This window comes from Primulina tabacum, chromosome 5, assembly GCF_025594145.1.
Source record: "Primulina tabacum isolate GXHZ01 chromosome 5, ASM2559414v2, whole genome shotgun sequence".
In the NCBI taxonomy this organism is placed as follows: domain Eukaryota; kingdom Viridiplantae; phylum Streptophyta; class Magnoliopsida; order Lamiales; family Gesneriaceae; genus Primulina; species Primulina tabacum.
This window is the reverse complement of record NC_134554.1, coordinates 38,826,449-38,850,756: the sequence shown is the minus strand read 5'-3', so window position 1 is coordinate 38,850,756 and position 24,308 is coordinate 38,826,449. Positions and strand designations below refer to the sequence as shown.

The 24,308-nt window shown below is 34.8% G+C and overlaps 1 protein-coding gene across 2 annotated transcripts; it reads left to right on the top strand.

Moving 5' to 3' along the window:
• The first annotated feature begins 4,126 nt into the window (after nt 1-4,126).
• On the top strand, nt 4,127-17,755 carry LOC142547613 (putative methionine--tRNA ligase). Of its 2 annotated transcripts, XM_075655981.1 has the most exons (17): nt 4,127-4,318; nt 4,947-5,091; nt 5,715-5,868; nt 6,030-6,185; nt 6,404-6,634; nt 6,778-6,921; nt 7,931-8,021; nt 8,144-8,250; nt 8,329-8,443; nt 13,145-13,263; nt 13,369-13,434; nt 13,625-13,753; nt 13,843-13,986; nt 14,100-14,220; nt 16,355-16,593; nt 16,710-16,811; nt 17,313-17,755. In XM_075655981.1, exons 1-17 carry the CDS (start codon nt 4,189-4,191, stop codon nt 17,541-17,543), a joined length of 2,424 nt encoding a protein of 807 aa, XP_075512096.1. In that variant the 5' UTR covers nt 4,127-4,188; the 3' UTR covers nt 17,544-17,755. The 2 variants fall into 2 exon arrangements, with proteins under 2 accessions (XP_075512096.1, XP_075512097.1); XM_075655982.1 differs by lacking the exons at nt 16,355-16,593; nt 16,710-16,811; nt 17,313-17,755 and adding an exon at nt 15,179-16,037.
• Nucleotides 17,756-24,308: the final 6,553 nt, after the last annotated feature.

The window sequence follows — 24,308 nt, the reverse complement described above, 5'->3', positions numbered from 1 at the left end:
CCAAAAAATCGAGATATGAAATGAAATTTAATATATATATATATATATATATATATATATATATATATATATTAAAAAATATTATTTATATGGCATCTTCACCACTTGTAGTTTTGTAGACGTCCAAGAACTAGGATACTTCACATGAAACTATATATATTTCATTAAAAATCGAAATTTTTGATATTTTATAGTATGTTTTGTTAAACTTATTTAAAACTATTATATCTTATAAGTCGTTTCGAGAATTAATATATTGTATTATAATATTTTAAAGACAATACGATTTAGAAGCTTAATTGAGGTGCCAAAAAATTAATTTACAAGGCGCTCTTACTTTATGAGTGAGAAATGACATATAAATATATTTGTAATTGTCATTCATGATGTAACGTTCGCTACTCGTTTTTTTTAAAAATGTACTAAAAAAAATTCTTTCTAATTCATTCGGCCGAAATTTGAATCACTTTTGCATCATTTAAAATAAATCAACCAACTATTGTTTGAAAATCCAAAAGAACGCATTTAAAACATAAAATCGTAAATCGTTAACAAAACCTAAATTTAACATTATTTTGAGAGTAACTTAACTCTAATATCTTCTCAAAAGCTATCATAAGTCAAAAATATTAAAAGTAACTTAAATCATTAGTATAAATCATAAACATAAGTCATAAATATAAATCATAAAAGTAAGTCATAAACGTAAGTCGTAAGTGCGGAAAAACTGGCATTGGTCCTCGGGTTGTGTGCACCTTCAGTTCAACAAGATCAACCATCAAGTCCCCCACTCACATCAATATCATGCTCACATGCATCAATCACACCTAGTAAGTCTATTTACTCATCAAACTTTAACCTATGATAACAAGTAATACATATACATCTACATACAACAGTGAAACATACTTTTATTTAAAATAGTTTTTCATGAACATGCATAAACTTAACATTTTTCCTATCATTATCACATTTCCTTTTTATCACATACATTTTCCTTTTCATCATATACATATATGTTTTTCTTTTATTGAATTCGGATTGTTAATTGTTACTTTTATATCAGCTGAAGATCGATGGATCCATCTACGTGTAACTACAGTATTGGGTGGCGGAGTCATCAGCGACACTCTCACCCTGTCAACTGAGCATTGACCTTATATATCATCATAATCATCGTATCATCATAATCATCATATTAGTCATAATTATTTCACACTATTCAACTTTTCATATTTTCATCACTTATAAAAATTCACACACACACACACACATATATATATATATATATATATATCATTTTTCTTTTAAACCAAGCATGCAACATGTCTTTTAACGTTAGCGTTTCATCATATAATTTTATAAACATTTAAAATAAACCTTGTAGCATATTTTACAGTATTCAGGGCACTTCCATGGCGTCTAACATTTTTCAGGTGTAAAATGTCTGCTTTGCCCTGAAGCCCTTAGCTATCTATATTTATCCTTAGACCTCGAAACGACATCACAAATAATTTCAAACTTAACCTATTACCTTAAAATACACTCATAATTATTTCTTAGACGCAAACTTATGCTCTTCGATAATTTCCCAAATCGTTTTTAAAGTTTAGACGTACATCTCGGTTTTGACTCGTATTAACTCGAAAGTTAACCAAACTTGAACCAAAGCTTCCTAACACATAACTGAACTTTTTTCAACCCAAACTAAGCCAATTAAAACCCTCTAACACACCCCTATTGGCTAATTAATTTTTTGCATGCATGGATCTAACCCTAACCGATGTTATCCTCCAACTTTCGACCCTAGCCCTTATCCACCATGACCAGACCCAAGGCCACCCTCTCAGGACCCTAACCAAACCCTAGGCCACCTACTGTACTGAACTAATCACGCCTAGAAGCCGCAATCCTCAAAGTCGATCACCTCTAGCCAAACGCACGAGCATCACTTCCCGATCCCCCTTATCTTCGAACAACCATCATTCAGCCTATCTAGGACCATGGCTCAGCACTCTTAAGACCACTGGACGTACCCATAACAGCAGCTAGCAGCCGCATGCTCAAGGAAGCCAAACCGAAACCCTAGGACTCTAAAATCTCCAAATTTCGTTCAGCATGCTTCACCCTACTGTCCAGCCCTTAAACCTTCATCTATGGACTTTTAAACCTTCTGGAAAACGTCCCTTGTGATGCCCCTATCATGGCAGCCTCTTTGTGCAATGTTGTCACGAGTTTTGGATCACAAACTAGGGTTATTGACATATTATGGCTTAAAAACGAAAATAAATGCAAGGTAACATGTTTTTCATGCAAACATACATAAAAATCATAATACGGTGTGATAGATGAGTGAAAAAAAGATTAAGACGTGCTTTAACATTTATTAAACACGAAAACGAGTTGGGATGCGAAGAACGTCGACGTAGCAAGGACCTTGGTGATTTTCCTTCAACTCTACGTGAATTTCCTTCCAAAACTTTCATGTGGTGTGTTCTTTCTTGTTGATGAAGAGTCCTAGTATTATGTTGAGGGGGAGGGGCGAGAGTTTTTGTGTGGGTTGGGGGAGGTTTTAGGCTTTTATTAGTTAATTAAAACTCCTAATATAAGCTTAGACCCATTAAGTCCATTAGTTAATACTTAAAATATTTTGTACAAGAAAATTCGTGAAAATATTAGCCGAGTTCTCAAAAACTTCATATTTTTGTCGAAAATCGAATACCGTTTAAAAATACGACTCGGCGTATAAAATCACCTCAAAACACCTCATTTTCAAAAATATTATATAGCATAAAACTTATTTTAAATAATTAAAAACAATTATTTAATAAAAATATTTTCATTTTTTCAGCCTTCGGTCTCTGTTCATCGATCGCGTCTCAAATAACCTTTAAAATACAATTTTATGCATTCTAGTTGAAAACCATATTTTAAACATGTAAATATGTCTACCATATTTACTAGATGTAATTAAAACAATTTAATTAAAATACATAAGAAATTTGATAATCTTGTATGAATTTGGTTCATGTGAACCTTTAAATTTTTGGGACGTTACACATAATTTTTTTAAATAAAAAATAAGTTTTTATATGAGTTAAACTTAAAAATATTTTGAACATATATAAATATAATTTTAAAGACATGTGATAGATAATTTTAAAAAAATAATGAAATATGAAATTAAGAGGGTTGTATCATCTAAACTTTTAAAATGTCATTTTTCTTTTGGAAAGAAGTCTTAAAATTAAGTTTTACTCGTTATATTTTAAAAGAATGTGAAATTGAGAAAACGTAAACAACTATCATAAAACTGACACTAATGAGTACTATTGATCGGAATAAAAGAATAAATTTTTTTGTTGGTGAATAATAAAAAAAACTAATGACTTGTAGTTCTTCTGACATCGATATCTCAAATGTGAGATAAGGTTATTCGGTTCGAGACCTAATTATAATAATCTTTTCCCTCAACTAAAAAAAAAAAAAACAAAAAAACTTTTAAGGTGACATTCATTTTAAAAATTATTTTAAAAAACAATACATAAAATTCACATAAATTTCTTTGCAAGTATATTACATCAGGTAAGTTATTTGCTATGATGATCTAAGTGATTTTGTTTGGAATTTGAGGCTATTCGAGCTGATGTTTCTCATTGTATATAAAATTCTATTTCATGATTTTTGTATAAAATTTTAAACTAAAAGATCATCATAATCAAAATTCAAAACACCTTCACAATAAATAATAACCATAATTTTAAAAATAAAATAAAACAAAAATTAATTTTGAATAAAAAATGACATAAAATTATTATATTTCACACAAAAAATTTATTATGTATAAAATATTAAAATTTAATATAAACATATACCTCATTGTGACAAAATATATTCATAGATTATAATACAACAGAAGTGGAAAAAATTGTTTCCATATGTAAAATAATTTCAATTTTTTTCGAAATATATAATTTCAAACTCAGAAATCCATCATCCAATAAATTTTTTTAAAAATAAACTGTATTCAAAATAAAAAACATGACAAATCATTTATATGATTATAAATATAAATATTTATTACACACGAAAAAGAAAATAAAAAAAATAAAAAAGAATAAAACTTCAAACCCTAAACCCAATAGTTAAGTTTTGTTTTCACTGCGCAAAAGGCCACGATATCCGGATATGGGCGATCATCCCGCCGCCGCCGGCTCAGCCGCCGCGAAGCTGCCAATACCTGGGAAGAGAAACATACTCGTTACCAGCGCCTTGCCTTACGTCAACAACGTTCCTCACCTTGGCAACATCATCGGATGTAATTTTTACAATTTCACTATGCATGTTTAATATTTGCAAGCTTTCAGCAAGTATCTGGTGAATTTATGTTCGTATCGAAAATTTTGAAGCTTTGGAATTCTAATTAAAATATTCCTGTAAAATTTATTTGGATTTGAACTGGTTTTTTTATATGTTCTAAATTGTAAGAGCTGAATGATGCTCATCGGAGCACCCTATCTGGAAAATTGAGTTTATAATTTTTTTTCCTTTTCGATGTGCAATTTTCTTAGCTGCGCATGTCTTTATGGATGTGGTGAATCGTGTTAAATTTGTTTTTTGTTGTTGTTGTTCTATTAACCGAATAACGGTCACGCTGGGTATGTTATGAAGATGTTCACACGATGTTGCCAATATATTGAAGTCTTGAAGTAGAATCAGAGAAAATTTCATTTATTTACCGCATACTTTATTAAGTCAGGAACTCAATTCAGTGGATCCCGTACCTCTACCATCAAAGTTTTTTTTACCTTCCAACAAGTCTATATACATAAATGGAATGATGGTTGGAGAAACTCATTTCTTGTGCGCAGTTATGCTTGCAAAGAAATGTTTCCAGTCATGGTGAATTTTATTTAGGGATTGCTATTTTCTTATTTTCTCAACAGGTGTGTTGAGCGCTGATGTGTTTGCAAGGTACTGCCGAATTAGAGGGTATAATGTGTTATATATTTGTGGTACGGATGAGTACGGAACAGCAACGGAGACCAAGGCTATGGAGGAAGGGTGTTCTCCCAAAGAAATTTGTGACAAGTAATTTTATCATTCCGAACTCGTTAAAGAATTAGTTGACTGTTATCTGTGGCTTATTTTTTTAATGTATTTTTCATGACACTTTTGGTATTCCATGGGTTTATGAAGTTGATTTTTTTTTTGGGGTGAATAAAAGGGATTTGTGTCAATATTTGTCATTGGTAATTGCATAATGTTTTTTTTGAACGTAAATACACTCTTTCTGTTATGCGATGTTAGTATCTTATGATTTTTAACGTGTTGTGGCCTTTTCAAATAGTTGTTGCCAATTCAAGTATCAAGTCTAGACTGTCATTGAACTCTGATGCTTATTTATAGGAGGGCATTTTCATACCTACCATCCAGGTTAATAAATAAAAGACAGGGCATATTGTTCATTTTGTTAACAAAGATTTACCTTATGTGCCATTCCCAATCGCGTTGAGCTTTGAAGTCAGCCTTCCTGATTTGAAAACTGACTTAGTCATTTTCCTTGTTGTAAAAAAATTGTGCGTCATTGCCAAGAAAGAAATATCTCATGATGAATGATTGAGCCAGCATATGAAACTGTACTTTATTTGGCGCATAAGCAATATGTTCATTATTCTGTTCTAATTTTGCTTTCTCCGTTTTTTTAACGGCAGATATCATTTTATTCATAAAGAAGTGTATGACTGGTTTAATATAAATTTTGATGAGTTCGGGCGCACCTCAAGTCCGCAGCAGACTGAAGTTTGTCAAGAAATTTTCAAGAAGCTCTTGGAAAATAATTGGCTCTCTGAAAACACAATGCAGCAGGTGCATGATAATTCCTGAATATTTTTCTAACTCTGGGATTTTATTATGGTTATCCGTTGCTCTTGGTTCCTGTGCTTCATGCGATAATTTAATGTAATGATATGTTTCTCTAACCAATTGACATAATTTAGAAGTTCATATATAATGATGTCTTCATGCAGCTCTATTGTGAGACTTGTAAAAGATTCTTGGCTGATCGGCTTGTAGATGGTAATTGTCCGACTCCGGGTTGTGGTTATGATTCTGCTCGTGGAGATCAATGTGAAAAGTGTGGAAAGCTATTAAATCCGACGGAACTTCTAGATCCGAAATGCAAGGTGTGCTAATGAAACTGTTGCCTCGGACTCATTGTCTTGGATCAATGATTTGGTGACATTGAGTTGTCCTTCAATTGATCTTAATTGCATTGTGGTGCAAGTTATACACAAACTTCTAACCAAGAAAAAATGAAAAAAGAATATATTTAGAATTAATTTTAAGCAGTTCAACAGTTGCAGGGAGTAGAATAAAAAATTTGAGTCTGCTTCATGTACAGGTCTGTCGCAGTACTCCACATATTCGTGACACAGATCACTTGTTCCTTGAGCTTCCTTTGCTGAAGGATAGGTTAGAAGAATACATTGGCAACATGTCCATGGCTGGAGGGTGGAGCCAGAATGCTATCCAAGCAACACATGCTTGGCTCAAAGAAGGGTTGAGACCGCGATGTATTACTAGAGATTTGAAATGGGGTGTTCCGGTTCCACTTGAGAAATTTAAGGATAAGGTGAATTTAGTTGAGAAGAGTTGTGTTGAAACATAAATTGTGATTTGGGCCCAGAGTTTAAATTACCTTGGAATGGATACCAATCACGAAAATGCCCATTATTGGCATTATTTCCGTATAACATGTTCTGTTTTGATGACTAGGTTTTCTATGTGTGGTTTGATGCGCCAATTGGATATGTTTCAATCACAGCATGCCATACAACTGAGTGGGAGAAATGGTGGAAGAACCCTGAAAATGTTGAACTGTACCAATTTATGGGCAAGGACAACGTGCCATTTCATACTGTAAGCATAAACGAGTTTAAGTTATGCTGTTTAAGTAATATTTGATGCATGGTATAATGTGACATATAAGCAAAGCATCATCAGAAATCATTGTCTTTTGCTGGATTTTTCTAATAGTTGTTTTTAAAGGTTTTAATGATTGTTCTCTTGGTAACTGGCTACTGATTCGTTGGTAGCCAATCTGACATGGATATTATTTGGTGATATTTCCTCTTTCCATATTTAAAACTGCTGAGGCACTTGAGCATGTCTCTAGCTGGTGATTTTTTCTCTCTCTGGATTTATAACTGATGTCACTTCTGCTAATGATTCTCATACAGGCACCAATACAATGTCAATGGTCATAAATGCAATATATTGTAAATTACTTATAGATTGAAGTGTTTATTTGTTAGGAGCTTCTAGAAAGTATTTGTGAAAATTCTTTTGTTTGGATGGTGTTTAACAAGATGGGAAGAAAGGAGTTCTTGTCAATTTGATATCAATGGTGAACGAGAGATTTTAGACCAAGACCATGTTCCTCACAAGGCAAAGCTGTTGAACTTGAGTGCTCTGCAGAAGGGTAGTCAGTTTAGGCATGTGAAATGCTTTTTGAAGGATTGGACTAGGGTTCTAAAATATTTTTGGATAGAAGAAAACTATGTTGGCTATTGAATAGAGAAGTAGTGATTCAAGGTAGATGTATATATTGATTACTATGCAAGTGCTGCAACCACATTTGGGTGCTACACCCTATTCATTTGGGTAATAGTTGTTTGATATTGATTTTGTGAAACCAAAATTTTCGTGTGGATGAACCATGGATGTGAGTTTTTCTTTGTTTTCTCTCGTGGGTGTGGACCACTTGGTAGGGAGAGGTGTTAGCTTTTTCAAATCTTACTTCTTCGTTTACATTAACTTCATTGACCTGGTTATTTGGTGGCAATCCTTTGTTAACAGGGTTAGTAAACTACAGTTTCGTTTTTTTTGAGTGTAATATTGCTTTGTTTATTCTATTGTTACTTTTCAGGTGATGTTCCCTTCTACACTTCTCGGAACTGGTGAAAACTGGACTTTGATGAGAACCATTAGTGTTACAGAATACTTGAATTATGAATCAGGTTATTTATCCAATGGATCAAATAATCAAATGTATACTTTCTTGGGAATAGATAATACCCTCAATTCAAAATCTCCTATAAATATTCACCCTTATCGAATTGTTTCACGATCTTTTGTGTAGGAAAATTTTCCAAGACCAAGGGGATTGGAGTTTTTGGGAATGATGCAAAAGACACCAACATTCCGGTGGAGGCGTGGAGGTATTATTTGTTGACAAATAGGCCAGAGGTATGTCTTTGTACTTGAAGTACCTTGAAAACATCTCCTATATAATTAATGACTGAATGCTTAATTTTTAATTGATAGGTATCGGATACGTTGTTTACATGGGTTGACTTGCAAGCAAAGTTAAATAGTGAGCTGTTGAACAATCTTGGAAATTTCGTTAATAGAGTCTTGAGTTTCATCGCTAAGGACCCAGGTCGCGTACCGTATTTCTTTTAGAACTTTTGAAATCTTGCTCTCATTTGGAAATACCTAATTCATTTCTTGAAGACTATTTATGGATTATAGCTTAGACTTGGTTGGTTTCTTAAAAACTATGTATTGAAGCTTAGAGAGTATTCTTTTTTAACTGTTTTTTAATTTGATTCCATTAGTAGGATTTGTATTCAGTTGAGTCATTTACTATCAGAAAATATATAATTTAGTTCCTGTCATTTTACTTGTGGTCGTAACAATAGCCTTGAATCTTTTGGGGAGCATCACTTTACCACTATCCATGAATTTCTAATATAAAATATCCACATGTTAATGCTGTAGAGAGTGGAAGAAATTTCAAATTTTTGCAGCCTCTTCCTTTTGGTGTGTGCTGTCACGGGCCCAATTATTATGGGGCCTATGTATTTAACAAGATTATGTCCCCATTCAGGAAGGTCCAAAGGTATTTACAGTTCACGTGGAAGGAGAGGAAATGAAAAGAATAAAATTAGAGGAAGGAAAGGGGATACACATTCAGTTATTCTTTGAGAGTTTTGTTCCTAGCATTGCTAGGGTGAAGCGAGAATTATCCCTTGTACAAGATTTCTTCTTTGGGAAAGATATTTCAATATATAGTTCATTTGATCTGTTAAAGTGAAAATACTAGATTGTATCCCTAACAAGTTGGGATGGCAACCACACTGTTGAATGCAAGGATTGATGCATTGGAAGATAGGGTGCTGATTTTGGCGGAAAAAATGAATTCTATGGTGCTGAATATGAACTCGATGGTGCTGGAGTTACAGGAGAATTTGAATTCAATAGGCAAAACAGTGAATGAGTTAGTAAACTTCAAAAGGTGGTTGGAGCAGCTAATTGGAGGAGAAGAATGGGCAGAAGTGGGGGACAAGATTGATAACCAGTTGCTCAACAATGAGGAAAAGAAACCCAACAAGCAAGCTGTTAAGGTGAAAGTGACCGATGAAGAGAATGATCAAGTCAGTGTGAACGCGGGAAAAATCACTGAAAGAGGTTGAACGGCCGGATTTGGGGGAGTTAAGGCCACAGGGGAATTCTTAGCAGAGGAATTGCATATCATTGAAGGCAAGCAAAATATTGAAGAAGACCTGATAGAGATAAAGAAGAAGTGGGCTCTCAAACAAGGAGTTATACACCTGAGATTGCTGGAATATACCTAGTTGGAAGGGTATCCGAGGCTGAACCATTCTCCAAAATAACCATGGGTTGCCCGATCAATCAATCAGAAATCATGTTGAGTTGTATGAATGATCCTGCACATCCTTGGTTCCAATGGTTTAAGAAGAAACTTCTAGATAAGGCAACGGCTTCATGGAAAGGTCTTGCTGCATGGATGACAGGGCATCACGATGGAGTGAGTGGTATGTGGCTAATCCAATGGGCCGTACAAGAAGAAGAATTTGGGCCGAAAGATGGCGTGCGCACCATGTGGTTCTGGTTTTTGTGTGAGCAGATGGTTTGGACTTTTGGGAGGAAAGAAAAAGTACGCACTCAGGGGATAGGGGTTTGGTTGGAGCAGACCCCCAAGTTATTGTATTATTTCAGGCCATTGATAAGAAAGTTTAAGCTGGTCAGGAGTGGGCTAGGTTTGTACATAATATTTGAGCTTTTCATCCATGGGGCCCAAAGAGGTGTTATAGGCCAGCGAAATCAATGCGTATGCGCCACAATCCACAAGTTGGACAGAGGAAGAACTCGCTAGAAGCTAGGGGGATGGGATCGGTCGAAGAGGGGTGACCGGAGTTAGCTTGTGGTTGGCCGTGGTGTTGGCGGTATGGTTGGCGGCGGAGGTTCACCTCAAAGAATGAGAAAAAGGTTGAAAGAAAAGCAGATTGCACCTCCAAATCCCTAAAGCTATGGCTGAATTTGGTGGAAGAATACAATATAGGTGCTGCTGGTGGTTCATCGTTTTGCTTCTGGAATAGGTAATAAAGATGTTGGTTTTATGCTAGGCACATGTAAGCTTAAGTTTATGGTGTATCCTCTTTTGTGGGTTGTGATAGCTGGAGAGGGGTTCGATTACTCCTCCTTCATCGCATATGATGCCATGTGGAAAATAATTGGAGTGCATTCAGTGGCTGGGGCAGCATACAAAGTAGCAAAAATTATTGGTTACACTGTCAAGAATATAAATACGATAGGAAGGACGACTCTAGGCAATATGGTTGTTTATGTTGGGAGTATCCTTGGGGATCAAAACTATTATTGCTTACTGACCATGCGAGGGATAAGTGGATTACAAGAAGAAAAATAAGTGAAGAAGGTTAACGGTTTTTTCTAGGGGATCGAGAAAGAATTTGGAGAAGCTAATCTTTTGATAATGAAGTCAATTACGGGAAAGTTGTGGAGTAAAGGTTCTTGTGAAAGGAATGGGTGGACAACAACATTGGTTGCTTTTCCACCCAAAGGAGGTCTTCTTGAGCTTAAAGAAAGCCTACGATAGAGTGCCTAGAGAATTAATCTGGTGGGTACATAGAAGGATGCATGTGCCTGAATGGTACATCGAGATCATTAAAGATATGTATGAATGTGTCGTAATTAGTGTTAGGCCTGTTGGAAGAATGCCATGTGAATTCCCTGTGGTAGCAGAACTTCATCAAGGATTGACTTTAAGCCCTTGCCATAACCATTGTTATGGATGAGCTGACGGGACATATTCAGGATGAGGTAGCTTGGTGTATATTGTTTATAGATGATATTGTCATGATAGACGAAACTAAACGTGTAAATACAAAATTAGATAGATAACGTGAAACTCTTGAAAATAAATGTTTTAGAATTAGTCGCTCAAAAACGGAACATCTAGCTGGTAACTTTGGTCCTGAATCTAGACGAATGAGTAGCACAATTGAGATTGGAGGTCGAGAAGTCCCGGAGTGTGAAGCTTTTCACAATTTAGGATCTATTATCCAAAAGACTGGGGGACATTAGAGAGGATATAGACCATAAGATTAAAGCATTGTGGATGAAATGGAGAATGAAATCAAAAGTCTTGTGCGATAGAACGATGCTGGCCAGATTGAAAGGAAATTGTTATAAGACTATTGTTTGACCAATGATGCTTTATAGGCTCAGAGTGTTGGGCCACTATAGGACTACATATGCATTAAGATGACGGAAGCTGAGATGCATATGTTAAGATGTATGTGTAGCAAAACGCGCAAATATAAAATTACGAATGAAAGGATTATGAGTTATTTAGGTGTAGCCTCCTAGATGATAAGACTAGGGAGAGACGTCTAACATGGTTTGATCATGTGAAGAGGAGACTAAACACCCTCGATCCGATATATCTTCGATTGACATGTTAATGGAAGAAGTAGAAAGAGGGGCAAGTCATTGAAAACTTTGATAAAAGGTGATAGAGGAGGATATCTGTCATCTTGGTTTAAAAGATGACATGTGAGATATATACTTAGTTTGGAGAACTAATATCTATGTAGCCGATCCACAACTAGTTGGAATGTGCTATGATGACGATGAATTCGTCAAAACTCTTGCGTTCGTAATGCCTGAACGGTCTAGACAGCAAGGGGAAGTTCAGCGACCTTACCTAATCAAGGTTACTACCATTACTTCAACATTGTTATTAACTAGGCATGTTTAGTAGAGAAATCAAAGTCCAAGGCTCTTTACCAACTTGGCAGCAGGTGTAACCAACGGTTCCAAAGCTATAACTAGAACCAGACAAAGGGAAACGACCAACACTTTTTGAGAAAGCTCTTTCTCTGTTAATAGACACTATGCTTGAAATCAAGGAGCATATCTGTGGCAACGACGAGAATTTTCAGCTTTTAGTTGGTGATATATCACAAGGCAGAGTGACATGAATTTATTGATGACATGGCCAAGGCCTTCGACGAGGAACAAGAAGAGTTTCTCCCCACATCTCTTTTGAAGGATTTTACCTTTCTGTGTCCACATATTGCTTACTGTTTCCTAGCCAGTGTTGTGTTTGAAAAATCAAGCATAGAAGTGGAAGTTCAAGTTGACAACATTTTATCAAATTAAAATTCTGGAGCCAATGCAAAAAAGGAAAAAACCCAACTACCAACTCTTAGCCTTGAGGACAAGGCTAATCTTAAGGAGGTTACAGTTTGGCCTAGATATTTAACAAGATTAAGGCCCAATTCAGGAAGCCCCATTGGTGTTTACAGTTCACGTGGAAGGAGGGGAAATGAGAAGAATAAAATGAGAGGAGAGGGAAGGGAATATGCATGCAGTTATTGTTTGATAGTTTTGTTACTAGCGTTGCTAGGGTTAAGGGAGAATTATCCCTTGTACAAATATTTCTTCTCTGGGAAATATATTTCAATATATATAGTTCATTTGATCTGTTAAAGTGCAAATACTAGATTGTACTCCTAACACGTGCATTACAATTTTTTGGTTGATAATAACATGTTGCAATTTATTAAGAATCAATACATAAAAAATGCCTCTTTAAGCTTCCTTGTGAATGACATTTTGTTAACCACTAAAAAATACCCTTGGAAAATATTTTTAGAGCCAAAGCAGTTAACAGAGTATCAGTGTTTGAATGTGTGCCCTGAGGCTCAGTAGTCAGTACTATGATGTAGATGGTATCCTTTGATTGATTCGCTGTTGAAATTTTTTTGAGGGGACCTGGCAACCTTTTTAATATATTCTTTTATTACGTTAGGTTCCGGATATGGTTCTATCGTTCCTGACGCACCTGATGTGTGTTCTCATCCATTGACCATGACCCTGGGAGAAAGAATTAATAATTATGTAGATCAGTATATAGAAGCTATGGAGAAGGTAATCAAAATATGTAGCTGTTAATTATGCTGTTACGTAATTTTGACTTGAACTTTTGAAGGACCTTATGCCGCAATGATTTACATTTTAACCACCTTGATTCAGGTGAAATTAAAACAAGGGTTGAAGATTGCCATGACAATTTCTGGTGAAGGAAATGCTTATTTACAAGTATATCCCTGTGACGTGCTCTAAAGATATTTAATCTTTTGTATGCTAACTATATATTGATTGTGCAAAGGTTTTATGAGGTTATTTCGTGTTTAACTGGGGTCCTGATTTTATTTTCTGACATGGCTAACGGATCTATGATGGATCTCATGTTGAAACATCAGACTTATATTCGCATTTCACCATGTAGGAAAGCCAATTCTGGAAGCTTTACAAAGAGGATCAAGCTTCGTGCTCTGTGGTTATGAAAACCGCGGCCGGATTGGTTTATCTTCTTGCATGTCTTTTAGAACCTTTTATGCCATCGTTTTCCCTTGAGGTAATTTGACCCCATATACTTTTTCAATCTCCAGATGAGCTGCTGCATCATTACACTGTTGTGTTACATTTACTTCCACGACTGTGTAGGTGCTTAAACAGCTGAATTTACCACTTGAAGGACAAGTTTCACTTTCTGACGAAAAAGGTGATATTGAAAAAGTTAAAAGACCCTGGGAGATTCTACCTTCAGGTCATAGAATTGGAACCCCGGCACCTTTGTTCAGAGAACTGGTATTATTCATTCACTTCTTTTTGGCAGCTTGTGTTTTGAATCAATGTAGCTGGAGTAATTATCATGTTTTGTTTCCTCCCTCTATATGATTCTGCCCTTGTGTAATGTGCAGAAAGACGAAGAAGTAGAGTTCTATAAAGACAAATTTTCTGGAAGTCAAGCTGATAGGATTTTGAAAGCAAAAGCTGAAGCCAAGAAAATTTCTGAAAAACTTAAGGAAACAAAGATATCAGGTTATGCTCGTTCCTTGTTTTTTGATTAATTTAACGACCCTGTAACTTGTGGCCTCCTTGGCTTTCCACTGTGCACCTTAAAACTGTTCTGCACTTAACTTTTTTCTATCTTTAAAAATCTGCACTTTCATCTGTTATTGTTTCATTTTTTGTGCTATGTTGTGGAGATGAGATGCTCTATTACCAGTTTTTAATGTGGTGCACTGCAAATGTGGTAAATGGACTTTTTTTGCTCTGTTTTCTTCTCTGTTTCTTGTAATTGTACGGTTGTACTTGATGAATGAGGCATGTAACGATTTATTTCTTCCTAGTTTATTATTTTCAAACACCAACACACAATATTTTCTAAATGGAAAAATGAATATATGGATCATCTTTTAAAAAATAATAATAATGCTAGTTACGCTAATCAACCTTCTTATGCGGTTGTTATGCGGGTTGAACGAATAATACCGGCGCTGATACGAACACAGGAAAGATGAATGTTTCAGTCTCTTAAATTCTTGTTTTCATTTTCTTTCTTGCCTGAGCCTCTCCCGTGAATTCCTCCCTCGATTTAAGCCTTAAATCACCACAACTCCAAACCGCTCAAGCACTGCCTTTACCAGTGGTGGTGCCGTTGCTATTGTGAGTAGATAGAGAGTTCCTCACGCTGTGACGAGCTTCGAGTTTTTTTGCATGTGTTGGCTGTTCTTGTCCCTTCCCCTGTGATGCCTGGCAAAAAACAAATGGAAATTATTTGACATTGATTTGTGCATCATGACTTTCGAGTATATATTCTAGATATATCATTCTCCGCTGATTCATGACATCATATAATGTCGTGCAGAACATTTTATTCAAAGTACCAAATATGGAATAATTATTTATGATATTCCAAGTAATAATCATCTTAGAGTGCAGTTATTGCTTGTGAAGTTGTAAACATGCCTTTGATGTCTTGTGCATTTTATGGTAGGGCATCTTATTTAGGAGACAATATTGAAGAGGAGAGCTATCCATGTTGAAGAGAGACAGATCATTATCGTCCATCACTCCTGCTTTCTAAAAATAGTTCATCATATATGTTAGTGTTATTTGATATTAGCGAAAAGAATTTGAAGATATGGTTTAATGTATTAATGTAAATTTGACCGGGGTGGAGAAAATAAGTGAACACGAATTTCTTCCTAGTACGACATCAAGGGCTTCTAACTGAGGTTGAATCCCTTATTATTCTATACTGAGGAGTGGAATTTTTTTCGTGTCGCAACATTTCTTTGCTCCCTTTCACTAAAGCTCGATCAGTTTGGTACGATACATGCTAAAAGAATGGAGCTTATGAGAATATTTACGATTTGTGCTACCAAAAGATGTTGATGACATACTATTCATTTCTAGCTTTAACTATCATGCAACTTCTAGTAGCTCGAGATAAACTTGAAAAGTCTCTATTGGATGCTATTTTTCAGCAAGTGCCCATTAGCAGACGCCAGACAATAAGACGTTTAGGGAAGAGTAAAAACATGTGATAGAATATGAGGTTAGAAGACATTTGCTGAGAGATCTACAATCTGAAAAGAAAAGAAATGAAAAAGTTGCAGAGAATATAGTTTATGCAATTGTTTCATTTTGGGTTTAGTATGGAAAGAGTCCTCCTATGGCTTAGTGTTGAATAATACTAATGAAGAGGCATCAAGATCCCAATCAATGCTCCTAATGCATGAAGTCTTTAAAAGTGTCTTGACCAAACCGTTAGAATTTTCTCTATACATAACAAGGAAGAGTTCCATGAACTTGAAGTAAAGTTATTTTTTTCAGAAATTATGCTACACTAAATTGATGGAAACTTGATAGGCTGTAAAGATAAACATGAAAACGAATGTTCTCATCACTAGAATGCTAAAATTAGTTGAGAATATATGGAAGCTTCTCCTACTAGTACTTCAGTAAGTATAAATGTAACGTTGTACATAGGAGTGATATTTTTGAAAATTTTAGTGTTTTGTTTCATTAAATCTCTCAACTGTAATAGTTGAAGTAGCATTTATCAGATGCTTCACAGAAGTAATTTGATGTGGACATCAACTCGTTGACAGAGGTACAAAAAGTAGGTTATTGTTGCTCAATTACAACTTATTTTTGTTCTTTATAGATGGCAAAACAAAGAAGGATCGGCCAAACAAATCAGCTGAGGTGAAACCTAAGGTTTCATCTCCTGCTGAAACAGAACTTTCCATAAGTAGACTGAATATTCGTGTTGGTCTCATTGTAAAGGCTCAAAAACATGCTGATGCTGATTCTTTATATGTCGAAGAGATTGATGTTGGTGAAGATAAGCCTCGCACAGTTGTTAGTGGCTTGGTCAAGTACATTCCCCTTGAAGAGATGCAGGTTCCCTCTCTCTCTTTTATGGAGTCTTGTTTTAAATGTACAACAATGAATATACCAGCACTCTAATGAGTGATAATCTAAATTGACTCACAAATTGAAAGAATGATTTTTGTTAGAATCGCAAGGTATGTGTTCTCTGTAACTTGAAGCCTGCAGTCATGAGGGGTATAAAGTCACAAGCTATGGTCCTTGCGGCTTCTAATAGTGATCATACGATGGTAAGAAATTAGCATCATTTACTTATTGCCTCGTATTGTTCGTGTCATGAAATTTTATCTTGTCATAGTTTCTTTTGGTTTGGAATTTGGATGTCTATTTTGACTGAAACTGGTCAAGAAAATCATGCCATTCCTTTTGACATACCTTGATCTTTTCTTCTCAAAAGCTTGGTGGTTTAAAAATGTTATGACCCCTAAAAAAACGTTAGGACTCGTTTTTGTTACAGTAGAGGACATTGTTTTGCGGTCTTCATCACTGGGCAAACTGTATATGGTTAATAAGTGGATGCATTGAGTTTTTCTTATAAAAGTGAAACTAGTTTAACTGCTAGCAAAGTTCCCTGCATCTGGTTTCAGTGCTGCCAAGTGCCAACATTACAGCCTTGGCTACCTAAAACATTGTACAGTATTTAATAATCACTACGAGAGTCTTTTCCACCCATGGCAGCTGCAAAATAAGTAAGCAGTTTTGAAAGTTTCACATGGATGTTACTTGCTTAGGTTGAGTTGGTTGAACCTCCCCCAGCCGCCCCTGTTGGTGAAAGAGTGATAGTCCAAGGGTTCGAAGGTTTGGCGGACGACGTTTTGAACCCTAAAAAGAAAGTTTGGGAAACTGTTCAAGCGGATTTGAAGACTTCCACGGAGTTGGTAGCCTGTTACAAAGATTTGCCGCTTACAACCACCGCAGGTGTTTGTAGAGTTTCATCAATTAGTGAAGGCTCGATAAGGTAAGTTGAGCTTTCAAAACTTTTGGATTGAAGGCAAAATAGAGGAAATTTGAGATTTCCCTATTAAAAAAATTTATAGTAAACCTTAATTTATTTCGATTGTTGCAAACAAGCATGAAAGTGCAAATCACATATTATTTCTGTGATGAATTCCGCAGTTCACGGTGTATAACAAATTTTCATTTTTCTAGGGATATTAACACAGCTTTGGTTTTACTCTGTTGTGATATATCTAGTAAAAAATGGCTTGAAGTTTATCTCAATCCCTTAAGACAATCCATGTTCTAAAATTCTCAATGCGTTAGTCAGACGTCAGACCAGCGACTAGGCAGATCCTATGATATCAATATAATAAATCACATATGATAATTTCAACATAATAACATTAAATTTATAATATATTTAAAATTACACAACTAATAGAATATTACAAATGTACTTTTAACTTTTCTATAATTTTCAACAATTTTTTAGTTATCTGAAACAAATTTAATATCATCATTATGATTTTTCTCTTCTTATGATGCAAAATTATTATCACAAAGTTTGTGTTAGGATAAGACAATACTTTATCTTTTGTTAGATTTTGGTTTAAAACATATAAAAAACTGCCTTTAATTTGTTTAATTGAGTTTTTAACAATAATGAGAATATTTTAAAAGTAGATTAAAAGAGTTATATGCTTCAAAACTTATAAATTTTGTTTATGAAAAAAGAATATGGGAATATTCGAGTGTAGTTTGTGTCGAATGCGATGGTTTTTATCCCTTAAATCATAGATATCACATCATATATTTTGGGTTATTTATAATTCGTGTTTGTATTTACAATTTATTGGATTAGAATATGACATTATAATTGAAAATTCTTATACGTTCATCACCATATACCTAGAATACTCTTTCCAACATTCAGAAAATTCTTGAAATATCTATATAATTATCGAACACAAATGGTCATTATTAAGTAAAGTCATAAACATCAATAATATATTTTAACATTTAAGATCCAACATATATTCAGTGTCTCTTTACCAACAATCTTTCATTTTGCACCACTTTCATAGGCCACTCGACCATTTTTTGGTTTAACGTAATTAGTGAGATGTTCCTTCGAATTTCAGTCTTATGTACACAAATCTTCTTTACTGAAGTTCTCTTGTTGGAGTTGCTGCAGTTGGTGTTGTATGATATTTTGGTGTAACATCCGATTAGCCTCCCGGCTCATGAAGTCTTCTCTCATCTTGAAGCAATAAGGTTTGATGTGATCGAGTTTAAAAAAATAGTGACATACAAAACGTAGTCTCCTTCGTTTTGATTTTTGTGCAGAATCTTGCCTCTTTATTGGGGGGTTCTTGATTATAGAGGTGGTTGTTGGTGAGATATATGAATCAATACTCTCTTTCATGAATACAATTGGTTGTGATATAGAGTTTGACGATTCTCAAATTTTAAACACACCAGTGTTGAATCTCGGACCAACTTTGATGTCTTTTCCCATCATCAATATGAAGTCAAGTTTGGTTGATCTGGAGTTGAACTTAGCAAGGGTTTGTGTTGCATTTTTGAGCTCAACCTTGATCTTGTGTATCTTTAGGTCCCTCTTACTTGGGATCACATCAAGTTTGGCCACATAACCTTTCAACTCGATATTTTATTTTGAGAGAATCAAGTTCGATTTATTTCTTTTGATCCAATTAACTTATAGTTCCTCATATATTTTTTGTACGCTTTCCAAGGTGACATATTCTTCATCTACTTCCTGGGTTTCCAGATTATTTGTATCAACGGAGGTTGTTGCATTGAGATATATTAAGTTGGATTGAGATATATTAAGCTTGATGAGTTCGGTTCATCAAGCTTAATATATCTGATGTAACACCCAGCGTTACGGCTCTTTCGTTTCAGTTTTGTGCAGAATCTTGCCTCTCTGTTTGAGGGTTCTTGACTAAAAAGTGACGGTTGGTGAGAGAGATGAATTAATACTTTCTTTCATGAATACAGTTGGTTGTGATATAAAGTTGGACGATTCTCAAATTTCAAACACATCGTTATTGAATCCCATACCTGTTTTTCTGTATTTTCCCATTATCAGTATGGTGCCAATTTTGGTTGAGCTCGAGTTGAACTTAGTGAGTGTTTGTGTTGTCTTTCAAGCACAACCTTGATCTTGTGCATCTTCAGGTCCTTCATACTTAGGATCACCTCAAGTTTGGCCACAGAACCATTCAACTCGATATTTTCTTTTGAGAGAATTGAGTTCAATTTATTTATTTTGATCCAATAAGCATATAGTTCCTCATATAGTTTTTGTACGCTTTATAAAGTGGCATATTCTTTATCTATTTCTTGCGTTTCCAGATTACTTGTAACAACGGAGGTTGTTCCATTGAGACATAAATTTTGATGAGTTTGGATGGATGTTCCTACCAAGTATGACAACTCCTTCGTTTTAGTTTTGTGCAAAATCTTGCCTCTCCGTTTGAGGGTTCTTGACTAAAAAGGTGAGTGTTGGTGAGATACTGAGAAAGATGAATTAATACTTTATTTCATGAAGACACTTGGTTGTGATATAAAGTTGGACGATTATCAAATTTCACACGCCGTTATTGAATCCCATACCGGTTTTGCTATCTTTTCCCATTACCAGTATGATGCCAATTTTGGTTGAGCTCGACTTGAAGTTAGCGAGGATTTGTGTTGCCTTTTCGAGCACAACCTTGATCTTGTGCATTTTCAGGTCCTTCTTAATTAGGATCACCTCAAGTTTGGCAACCGAACCATTCAACTCAATATTTTCTTTTGAGAGAATAGAGTTCAGTTTATTTTTTGATCCAATAAGCTTATAGTTCCCCATATAGTTTTTGTACACTTTATAAGGTGGCATCTTCTTCATCTATTTCCTGGGTTTCCATATTACTTGTATCAACGGAGGTTGTTGCATTGAGACATATTAAGCTTGATGAGTTTGGAGGGATGTTCCTACCAAGTGTGTCAGCACCTGACGTAACACCCAATTCTCCTCCAATAGTGCAAATAAGGATGTATGGTTTTCCTCTTCACCAGATTACTGTTCTTCTTCAGATTGTCCATCACTTAAGGAGACATTCGTTCCCTTGTTCTTACGAAGTGTATTTGGACATTCATTTGCAGAATGTCCAAAACCAGTGCATTCCTTGCATCGTACATAGTCGAACCTCTTTGCATCTGATTGAATCCTTCATTCCTCGATCGAAACTGTCTATGAGTGGGTAACATCCTTTGAGTTTTCTTGGGAACAACTATATTTGGAGGTTTATGTTGCTGGCCAGTTTTCTTCCTATCTCTTATCTTTTTCTGATAGTCTCCAAACTGTGTTGTGATCAATGAGATGAAGTCTTCACACAGGTCAGACCTTCCAAATTCCTAGAAAGTTGAAGTAGATCATTGTAAGAGTCGTTAGAGATTTGAAATACAATAGTCTTTCCTTTGTCTAGGTCCAGGTTCATCTCAGAGGTTCGAAGAGAACTTATAATTCTTTTAGTCCAAGCTTAGTGGTGTCTTGTGCTTCGTCGATCGCAGAAATCTTGATATTGAAGTGTTCTGAGAGTGATATTAAAACTTTGATAACCAATCTTTCATTGGAGATTGGGTCACCAAGGCCGATGATCATAAGCAATCATTGTCTTGGTTTCTTCCATTCTCAAAATTTTAAATTGCTTGGTTAGCATTCTCACCTTGGTTCTTCGCACGTATTCTGATACTTTACATTTTCTTTGAAGAATTTCGCATGCATCATTGGCAGAGACACAATTGATGATTAGACTGAACCTATTTGTGTCAACAGAAGTGAATAAATATTCAGTGCCTTTGATTGAAGTTTGAAATGTGGACTTCATCAGCTGTCTGTGTGCTTTCTGATTTGATCAAACTGTCACCATCTTCATCGACCGTTTTTTGTGGAGTCCAACCATCGACAACAAGTTGCCATGCTCTTTCTTCAATGGATTTGATGTAGACTCTCATTTTGAGTTTCCACACAGCGTAGTTGGATCCATCCAGAACTGGTGGTCATAGTGCATTGTTGACAAGTGGTATGCCCATAGTACTTTTTTCTGTTAAGAAAAAATAAAAAGAAACTTACTTGTTAACGTTAAGTGTTCTCTTTGATACTAATTGAAAGAATTGTTTAACATATAAGTACTAAATAACTGGAGAATTGGGTATTTAAGATGTACATGCTGTGTACGGGATTGTAGCACCTAACACAACATGCGGTGGAATAAATAATTTAGCATAAAATTCTTTATGCATGTAAATTAAGTCAAAAATAATTATACACAAGTGTGAATATACAAAAGGAGAGAGCAAAGTGCATCTTAAATTTCTATCATTAAAAGATGTATTCAGTTTACATACAAGACAAAAATAGTTATACACAAGTGTGAACATATAAAAAGAGATAATAAAGTACATCCTAAATTTCTATCACTAGAAGATGTATTCAGTTTACATACAAAAAAAATAGTGAATAACTAGAAACTATCTCTCTTGACATAGTGAGAGAGTAAAACGCATTCTAAATTTCTATCAACAAAAATAACCAAATAATGATGGATGCAAACACTGTGAACCGAAATCCAATTTAATGAACAATACTCTGGCAACACTTTGGCTAGGTGTTGTATGCGAAAGTCTTCAACACTTCATGGCAATACAACAACACAACGAGACTCGAATACTTGATTTTTTCAGAGCAACACAAGTTTCTTGTTCTCTCGCCCTCTTTTTCGCTTCCTTTGCAACATATATCTAATCTTTGACATATATAATCTATTTGACTTAGAGAGGATTTCTTGAATAGATAGCTATAAAACATAGAAAATATAGTTTATTAGAAAATAAACTCTTTTAAAAACAGAAATCATATCTAGAGTTAGTATTAATCTCTTCATTAATATCATTAGTCAAGAAAAACAAAACTCTAGTACTTGAGTAATTTGAAGTGTAATATTATCAAAAAAAGAAAATATAATTTAAGAAATAAATTCTGTCCCGCATGCTAAGACATGTTTCCTTTCACTTGCTGTCCATGTGTTTTTTAAACGTGTTTTGAGTTGCTATATGAATGATACACTAGAAAATAATATATACAACTTAATACTCGTGTATGTGTATGTGTATGTGCATGTTAACTATTCATTCCGCCTAACATTTTTGATTAAGGTAGCACATAAAGTCGGGCCGGGAGAATTAAAAGACAGGGATATTCCATTTCCATTCAATATCAGCAGCAAGTCGCAAGTCTTTGAATCAAGAAATCTTGCCAGCGCGATAAGAAGAACAAGCAAAACTGAAGAACTAGCAAACTCTTGCTATTGTTGGTACTAAAACAACTATGAAAAACTAGACATGATAAAATAGTTATAATAATTAAAATAATAGTCGTTAAAATTAACAGTCTTTAAAAAAATATATCAATAGTTGTAATCATCATTCGTTATAAAAAGAAGTATTATTTTTATCAGATAATAAGTGACAGATTATGGTGAATCGTTCCACCTTAAATTTTTTTAAAAAAACACTGAATAAAATACAATCCACTATATGAGAATAAAATGATTCCAGATTTCTGCATCTGTGTTATCGAGCAAAGGTTGGATAGATATAGCTGTAAAAACACACTCACTAATATTTTATTTGGAAAAGAGGGCTGTCTGCAGGGACGTAGCCAGAAAGCTAATGCTCAGCGATTTTTCATCGAATAAAACTCATCGATTATTGAATCAATATCTATCCTTGTACTAAACTTTCTTTCAATGTAGATAATCATATAATCTGTCAATAACTCTTCTTTCATCTTATTCCAGAGTGAGGTTTTAAAAAATTTCATAGTTGAGAATGATCGTTCAGTTGTTGCCGTAAAAACATGAAGCGTTAAAACAAGACAAATCAAATCTTTAAGAAAAATGCACCGGAGCCGCGAGGCAGGCATGCTAGGTTGGAAGATTTTCCCCGTCATAGTGGCCCGGGTGAAATTTTCTGCTCGAAACTCGCGTTGGGGCGGAAAAACAGAAAATCCACTAAAAATATACATCATACGGAAGTTAATCTCAAGCTCTATACATAATAAAAATCTAATCTTTCATGACTTCATCAATACATAAGATGAAAAATAACTACAAATAAACCAAGCCATAGTTTGAATCTTTCTGCATAATAAATGGAATAAACTAATTAAGTAGCAAAAAACAATCATTTCACCTCGTGCAAACTCAACCAGAAATTGCTTTCAAATCCTCGCCCTCACAACTTTTTTCAACTCGAGGCCCTTGCTTACAAAAGTACAGTTGTTGATAGAGTAATTTCTCTTATGATTAAATGTATTGAAAATAATTTTAGTGGACTAAGTTAGTAAATATAATTATTTTATGGACCGGATAAAATTTAAACGTATGCTAAAATTACACATATACTATAATTACTAATAATATTTTTTTTTTGATATAGGGCTGGAGCCCACCCCAGCTTTTAGGGTGGCTCCGTCCGTGGCTGCCTGCATTGTGTGAAAGTGGCAAGTAAAGTGACTTTAAGACAAGAATTTGCTCAAACCTTTCATCTTGAGCTTCCCGAGACATCAAAGTTTGTTCGATTTCTTTGTTGCAAACATGGCGTTTGCTGCTCTTAGGTCCCTTTGCCATATTACCGTTCAGATTCTTGATTTTGATCTGTGCTTCTTCCCTTTCACAAAAGAAAAAATCGAGTCTTTTCAAGAAACTATTGTTTCTTTA